The following is an 8,953-nucleotide window of genomic DNA, read 5'->3' as shown; positions in this document are numbered from 1 at the left end:
CAAGAAAGGTAAAAGCATTGTAAGACATAACGAATTACCAAATCCCACGATAGAATATGAAAAGATTAACTGGTTTTTACTAGGTACTTACGTTGATATTGATGGTATCATTTGGACTGATCAAAATCCATCTCCAGTAAATACCTCTAGATATCCATTTTCGTTCGAACTTTGTTTTAATTGGGAGGAGGGCCAATGGAAAACATGATTCACGTCTCATCTTGTAGGCTCGAGCCAGTTCAATTATAAATATTAAGGCAAATATTTCGCTAAAAATTACCGAGAAATTAGGCTTCATCTTTTGCTTTAACGAAAATAACTGACATATATATATATATATTCGACATATGCTTCTGTGGTACTATTACATTCTTGGTGCACTTGTATGTTTGCGAAAAAAAAATTAATTTACATGACGTAATTTGAATTTAATACACGAGTTTTAGGCGTGAAAAGAAAGTTTGGAAGTGTTTATTTATTTATTTATTTTTGCGCAGATTTATTGAGTAAATAAATAAGATGGACGATGGAGTGAATTCATGTTTAGATTTTCCCCATCTTTAACCATTACACCTCTAATATTTCAGCCACACTGGGATGCTACTAACATGTACTTATTAATGTTTTATTACTCTGCGTAACACCAATCACATCAGTGTGAAACCTTAGAAGTGATGCTTCGTTTTAAAGCACAACGAAATTATATCGGGTAGTGTTTCAAGTTATATAAATATGGAACGGTTAAGCCTATGGTTTAAAGTATGTTTGCGAAGTGAACTTGCACCACAAGTGGGATGTTATTCAGATGTTTATCTTTTCACATTAATGATGATTAGAAGAAGAAAAAAAAACAACACTTCACATGAATAACTATTTACTTCTATTCTACAACACTTTAAGTTTTCATGTTCTCAGATCGTAACTGCTGCTAGACATTGTTATAATTCTTATTCCTCGAACTTGCTTTTCTGTAGCGATTGAACTGTGGTGAGTCCAACTGGTATAGTATTTAATAGTTATATACATTTGTTAATCTGTGTGAGTGTGGATATAGATATAAACAACAATCATATGTATGTATATATATATACGTTTCATATTACCGGTATAAAGTTATAGACCTTCACATAGTCTTATTTACTTTGGCTTTAATGCAGAACTCGACAACGAAGCGACCAACTACGGAAGTGGACAATTCTACAGCATGTGGACAGACAACATTTGTCTCTCCTGCTTCTACAGCATCTGGACAGACAACATTTGTCTCTCCTGCTTCTACAGCATGTGGACAGACAACATTTGTCTCTCCTGCTTCTACAGTATCTGGACAGACAACATTTGTCTCTCCTGCTTCTACAGTGTCTGGTCGGTCGAAACTTGTATCTCCTGCTTCTACAGCATCTGGACAGACAATAGATGTTTCTCCTGCTTCTACAGCATCTGGACAGACAATAGATGTTTCTCCTTCTTCTACAGCATCTGGACAGACAACAGTTGTCTCTCCTGCTTCTACAGCATCTGGACAGACAATAGATGTTTCTCCTGCTTCTACAGCATCTGGACAGACAATAGATGTCTCTCCTGCTTCTACAGCATCTGGACAGACAATAGATGTCTCTCCTGCTTCTACAGCATCTGGACAGACAATAGATGTCTCTCCTGCTTCTACAGCATCTGGACAGACAACAGTTGTCTCTCCTGCTTCTACAGTGTCTGGTCAATCAAAACTTGTTTCTGCTGTTTGTACAGTGTCTGGTGTTTCCACCACCACCAACAGCGACGCTTTATTGAGCTCATCTGTGTGTGGTACATGCGGTTCCAAAGACCCATGTTACATATGTTCGGGGTGTCAAAAGGAATGGTACTGTAGTATGTTATGTCAGGTATGTAGTGAAGGTACTGTAGTATGTTGTGTCAGGTATGTAGTCAAGGTACTGTAGTATGTTGTGTCAGGTATGTAGTGAAGGTACTGTAGTATGTTGTGTCAGGTATGTAGTGAAGGTACTGTAGTATGTTATGTCAGGTATGTAGTGAAGGTACTGTAGTATGTTATGTCAGGTATGTAGTCAAGGTACTGTAGTATGATGCGTGTGTCAGGTATGTAGTCAAGGCACTGTAGTATGTTTATTGATTATTTTTTCAAACCCAAACTAATTGAAGAAGAACCTAACGACTATGAATATTACAAAGAAAATAAACCAGGACTGCGAGATATAACTTCTTTACAATGAACAAGTGAAAAAAAAACAAAAAAAAACTATTAACAGCCCTATCTCGTTCATGTCTAATAATACCCTCGGACAGGTTGAAGTTTAATAATTAAATATTCATCAGATAGCGAGCGATCTTCGTCTCGGTGTTTTCGTAGCCTTATCTCGTTCATGTCTAATAATACCCTCGGACAGGTTGAAGTTTAATAATTAAATATTCATCAGATAGCGAGCGATCTTCGTCTCGGTGTTTTCGTTCAACTGGTTGGTGAGAAATCTTTATTTTTGTTGAATTCTTTGCCTGGACGTTTCTCAGTGTTAGGCGTGCTGCGATTGTATATTCCCTTTCTGTTACTGCAAAAACACCGTCGCTCTTTGGAGGTTGTTGTTGGCGCTATAAGAAAGACCAAATAAATCCCACTACTCGGTCTTTATGTAGTTTTGCGCGATAATTTTCGAACAACGAAACAAAATTCGATTTCCGACTGAAAATGAGCACGTGCTATAATATCATAGTTTGATCCCACGCGTCTATTCTGATCACGAAATGTAATTATAGAAACGTTTAAAACTTTTGTTTTGACTTTCCCTCATATCGAATGAAAACCAACTTTTTTCGAATCCCAACAACGCATCACAATACTCTAGGGCCAGGTTACAACGCATCACAATACTCTAGGGCCAGGTTACAACGCATCACAATACTCTAGGGCCAGGTTACAACGCATCACAATACTCTAGGGCCAGGTTACAACGCATCACAATACTCTAGTGCCATGCTGGATATAACAGAATGATACAATTCTGTTTTGGGTTCGATTCCTGTAGATTTTTAGTAGGTTACTCAACATAAATTTGTCATCCAAACATAAATTAAGTTATTTTGAAGTAACACAGAACAAAAAACAAAACAATGCAAGTTCACATAGTCTCTCACAGCAGCTTGAAGATGTAAAGGAGGGAAAACTTGATACACCACAAAATCATTTGATGAGGCATAGAGTGAAAACTTGATACACCACAAAATCATGTTGTGAGGCATAGAGTGAAAACTTGATACATCACAAAATCATGTGGTGAGGCATAGAGTGAAAACTTGATACACCACAAAATCATGTGGTGAGGCATAGAGTGAAAACTTGATACACTAAACACCTCAAAATCGATTCACTATCACACACCACAAGGTGTATAAGGTGCAAACAACACACACCACAAAATCGTATGGTAGCGTATAATAGTGAGTTACTGAGTTTATAACACTGTTAAAATACAGAATTACATAATGAAGATAGCTGACAATAGAAGCAACCCCAGTGTAACTTAACTGTCAGCAATGATAGAAGACATAGCCATTCTTAAGACAACGCAGCCGCCTAAGGCCTTTTGTTAAGGAGGTAGGGCCTGCTTGTTTGTTGAATTTTGTGCAAAGCTACTCGAGGGCTGTCTGCACTAGCCATCCCTAATGTAGCAGTGAAAGACTACAGACAAGGCAGCTAGTCAACACCACCCATCGCCAACTCATAGACTATTCTTTTCAAACGAATAGTAGGATTGACCGTCAGATTATAATGCCTTTCCCTCACGGCTAAAAGGGGGCGAGCATTGTTGGCTACGGGTTTTGATCTCGCGACCTGCAGATGACTAGTCGAGCGCCCCTTAACTTCCAGGATCAGGATATGTTTGCAAAAGATTATTAAAGATAAACCCGAAGACCCATTAACTAATATTGTACAATTTTCGTCACATTTTGTGCTAGTTGCTTAATAATATTAATGCTCCTGCAGTTTGTATGTTGCCTTAAGCTAAGGCCACAGAAACAGTATAAAGTGGAGTGCTTAAAGCTGATTGGGTGAGGGCAACAGTTGAAATAGAATGTTTGAAAGTCAGTTGTTAGATAGATGGAGCGATGGTTAAAGCATGCTTTATAGCTCATAAGGTAAATAGAACTACGGACTTGATCACACAACGGGTTTCGTAATTCCTTAAAATGGCGGTTTATAAAATAAGAATATTTGAAAGTCAGTTGTTAGATAGATGGAGCGATGGTTAAAGCATGCTTTATAGCTCATAAGGTAAATAGAACTACGGACTTGATCACACAACGGGTTTCGTAATTCCTTAAAATGGCGGTTTATAAAATAAGAGACGATACCGGAATCTTACAGTACCATACGTACAGGTTTTTTACCTCTCCGCCATATCTTCTCTCGTGCTAGGACTCAGTACGGTAGTAACGAAGATTACGCACAATGTATGTCTTTTACTCACTCCGATATTACAACTTATTCACGATTTCCCTTTCCTCTCTCTCTTCGTTTTTACTATGATTAGGTTTGTGTTTTATATACCCGGTTATTTTAAGTTTTTAAATTCAAGTAATTTTCAACGTTTAAGTGAAAATAGAAGAAACCTAACATCGCACGATTTTAAGATTTTTGTATGAAACAACAGTTTTAACACGCAAAATGTATTGTCTCGCGCTGAGAATATTAAAAAAAAAAAAGCCTTCAAAAATAGTTAATTAAGTAAGATAACAAAACTCCGAAAAGTCATTTAACAAAAATTAATTACATGTTTATTCATTTTGTTTATTAGTTTATTAAAAAAGTACCCCGATAAGACAGCGGTAAGTTTATGGACTAACAACGCTAAAATCCGGGGCTTAATTGCCCTAGGTGGACACAGCAGACAGCCCATTGTGGCTTTTTTTTTTTCTAAAGAATATAAACAATCATTTTATTAAGTTGTTTCTTGGGTGTATCCACGTTTTTATGTATATGTCGTTAAGGCAGCTAGTCATCACCACCTACCGCCAACTCTTTGGCTACTCTTTTACCAACGAATAGTGGGATTGACCGTCACATTATAACGCCCCCACTGCTCAAGAAACAAATGTTTGGTTGCAGGTTTGTTATAACCGATATAAAAACAACAGAAACAATTAAAATTATTAACGAAAGACAAACTACTTATGTGGAAAATAAACGAATTCTTTGTTTCATTTGCAGTTTCAGAATTGGGCTCAACACTATAAAACATGTCGGAAAAGCTGAAGAGGATGTTGAATTTGAAGATCATCGAGGGGTGGACGAAAACCAAGAGATGTGCTTTTAAAGTCTTGCTATTTAACTTCAATAATAAATATGATCTGTTTTATTGAAATTTAAGTATGTATATAATGAACGAAGTTACTAAACTTATTTTTACAACCGAAATCATGGTTTACTGTGTTTTACTTTCTTTATCACAGTCATCTTCGTACAAATATCAAATTATTCAGTAATTGTTAACGGGATAAATAGCGGGTAAGAAACCCCCCTAAGGTTCAGGTATATTTCTACCTATCTGTGTACTGTAGATAAGAAATAATGTAACCAATTGGCAGCACTGGTTCTCTGAAGTTTTTGTTTGTTTTAAGTTAAGCACAAGGCAACACAGTGGGCTATCTGTGCTCTACCCACCACGGGTATCGAAACCCAGATTCTAGCGTTGTAAATCCGCAGACATACCGCTGTGCCACTGCAGTGGGCTTCTCTGAAGTGGCTACTCTTAACTGAATAACGGGATAGACTGTCATTTTTATTACGCACACCACATTAGGCTCAATTTATTTTTTATTTTTTAAATTTCGCGCAAAGCTACACGAGGGCTATCTGCGCTAGCCGTCCCTAACTTAGCAGTGTAAGACTAGAGGGAAGGCAGCTAGTCATCACCACCTACCGCCAACTCTTTTACCAACGAATAGTGGGATTGACCGTCACATTATAACGCCCCCACTGCTGAAAGGGCGAACATGTTTGGTAGGATGGGAATTCAAACCAGCGACCCTCGGATTGCGAGTCGAGCGCCCTAACCACCTGGCCATGCAAGGGCCCCTCATTTGTATTAACTGTTATTCTTCCCATGAAAATTATTGTCAAATTATTCCACTTTCTGACGATGTAACATCACAACTTTAAATTCATAGTATAGGCTGCAGTAAATAAAGATTTTTATATAGAAGTAATAAGGCTGTTCCAGTTACATAAAGGGGGAATTGGAACGGTTGTTAATCTTCATTACTGTTATTTTAATCCATGTAAGAACTAGTGTTTTAAGATTTATATCTAGTGTTGGTTGATCGCAGATGCGGTGATAAAAAATAAATAAAAAAAAAAGGTTTAACGACCAGACTTTTTTAAATCAACGGTTGAAGTTTAATACGAATGTTCACCTCGGTATACCCTTTCTTGTTGTTTTTAGAGGCCTCTCGTGACGGCCATTTATCACAAGACGTAAAAAAATACTTTTTTCTTGTAACACGCCCCTTAAAACTAATTAGTACACGGTATATAAGAGCATTGTGACTGCTTTAAACGATAAAATTAATGTTCGTTTTAACCACAATAGTAAAAAGATTAATGACTTTTTTATTATTAACTCGTTCCGATTTCTCAACAACAACAAAAAAAAAATAAAGAAGAGGGACGTATAACGATTTTCCAGATGACAAAAAAAAAAAAAAATTACTATAATCACGTTCGTTTCCTTTTATTACTTTACTACGGACCTCAAGTTAGAGATGTGTAATGGCGTTACGATGTTTATTTGCTTGTTTTTAAGTGCACAGTTACATAACTGGCTATCAGCACTGTGTGCCCAACGTGGGTTTCCCACCTTCAAGCTTACACCTGATCCACTGGGGGGTGGGGTCATTAAATTGTGAAGGTTAATCCCACTATTTGCTGGTGAAGAGTAGCTTAAGAGTTGGCGGTGGGTGATGTTTACTAGCTGCCTTTCCTGTAGTCTACCACTTTTAAATTAGGATGGCTTGCACAGATAACCTTTGGGTAGACTTGCGCGAAATTAAACAAACATTTTTGCTTGTTTGTTTGTATTTAAGCACAAAGCTACACAATGGACTATTTGTGCTCTGCCCACCACGTGTATCGAAACTCGGATTCTAGACATACTGCTGTGCCACTAGGGGGCAACATTTTTGTAACCTCGCTTGTCTACTCTTATCAACTTAAACCATCTTCTGATAGATCATTATTTTACAGCACGGTTAAGGTTTTCTTTAGTTTCTGTAGATATATAATTCAAGGAATCTTGGACTTGACGTCAGTTGTTTAACTTTTTCAAAGGATTGTTTGTTTGGAATTTTGCGCAAAGCTACACGAGGGAAAGACTAGAGGGAAGGCAGCTAGTCATCATCACCCACCACCAACTCTTGGGCTACTCTCTTACTAACGAATAGTGAGATTGACCGTCATATTATAACGCCCCCCGCGGCTGATAGGGCGAGCATGTTTGGTGGGACGGGGATTCGAACCCGCGACCCGCAGATTGCGAGTCGAGCACCCTAACCACCTGGCCGTGCCGGGGCCTTTGTCAAAGAAACTACTTTTGATGATGTTTGACTTGAAGAAGAGGACGAGTCAAAATAATATTTACCATGTCGGTTTTAGTTTATTTCTGATAGTAAAAAAAAGTCTTGTCTTAAAACATGGCGGATCGTTAGATTTACCAGCAGCAAGGTGACGTGTGACAATGATCAGCTAACTAAAGCTACAAACGTTGTGATTCTTGAAAATTGAAAAAGAAAAAAAAACTAATCGAAGAAGGGAAAAGCTTTAGTTTAATCGAAACTTGAATTAATAAAGTTTGATTGATTAATTGTTTGTTTTTTTAGCTCAAAGCTATAAATTAGGCTGTCTGCGCTCTGTCCACCCCCTACCGCGGGGAATCAAACCCCGGATTCTAGCGCTGCAACTCTTTCAACTTAATGATGATTTGTTTTTAGCGCAAGAAGCTATACAATAGGCTATCTGCGGTCCCCGCTAAAATCCGGGGATCGATTCCCGCGGTGGACGCAGCGGGTAGCCCAATGTGGCTTTGCTGTAAAACAAACGGAAACGAAGGCTATCTGCGCTCTGTTCGGCCCTCCCTTCCACTGTGAGGAACCGAGCCCCGGATTCTAGCGTTCCAAGTCTCTCAACTCGCTGCTGACTCATCGGGGGACTAATAAAATTTAACTATTCTGCTAATGATTGGTAAAAGAGATTCACTTAAAAAAAATGAGTTAATTAGTTTGCTAAATTAAAGCCGCACTGTCAATATTCCATATATGGCTAACATAAAGAAGTCATAAGAAGTATGTTAACAGGCCAACGGAACCAAGAGGTGTGACATAGTTCCCCTAGCGAGGGGGATATCAAAGGGTTATCTAGAATGCGCCCGAAAGTCACACGGGCATGACAGAGATCTAGGAGTAGGTTTTCGGGGTCGCCGAGCCCAAATCGGACATTGAAATTTGTGTTTCTGCCCTCCATCTACGGATCGCTGTGGCTACAGAAAGTAATTGACCTCCAGCGTGACCTTGACCTTTGTTCTAATTTCACCCAAATTAACTCAATTGGTACTTGGAGGCTTTCAAATTTAGTACTAATTTTGATTTAAAAAAAAAAAAGAAATGGAAAGTTTCTGATCAACTTATGTGGTTGATTTTAGTGTGTGTGGCTTTGCCCTTTGACCTACATTCGTTAATAGTTAATCAGTTGATCCATTTGGAACACTCAAATCATATGAGTCAAAACGACATATGAAAAAGTCAGAAGACGTAATTCAAGGATTCCTTTCTAACCGAGAAATTATTTTTTATGAGATTTTTTTTTGTGTACGTATATCTCGAGCTGACACGAGATTTGTGATTGCATGCTGTACACGTGAAGTCTTACTTTCAAAATATTAGTTTTTCT

General features: G+C 38.1%; 1 protein-coding gene across 2 annotated transcripts in view; it reads left to right on the top strand.

The window, feature by feature from the left end:
• The window catches only part of LOC111088274, a 20,919-nt gene extending 15,519 nt beyond the window's left edge, over positions 1–5,400 (top strand). Inside the window, exons 4-5 of one of the 2 annotated variants that reach the window (XM_022397905.1) lie at positions 1,158–1,883; positions 5,222–5,400. In XM_022397905.1, the coding sequence (XP_022253613.1) occupies positions 1,158–1,883; positions 5,222–5,266 (771 nt within the window). In that variant the 3' untranslated portion in view covers positions 5,267–5,400. The remainder of the gene's footprint in view (positions 1–1,157; positions 1,884–5,221) is intronic. The other variant, XM_022397906.1, reaches the window with a different exon arrangement.
• Positions 5,401–8,953: the final 3,553 nt, after the last annotated feature.

The sequence above is a fragment of the Limulus polyphemus genome, unplaced genomic scaffold, assembly GCF_000517525.1.
Source record: "Limulus polyphemus unplaced genomic scaffold, Limulus_polyphemus-2.1.2 Scaffold3462, whole genome shotgun sequence".
In the NCBI taxonomy this organism is placed as follows: domain Eukaryota; kingdom Metazoa; phylum Arthropoda; class Merostomata; order Xiphosura; family Limulidae; genus Limulus; species Limulus polyphemus.
The sequence above is the reverse complement of the archived record's forward strand: the minus strand, read 5'-3'. Positions and strand labels throughout refer to the sequence as shown.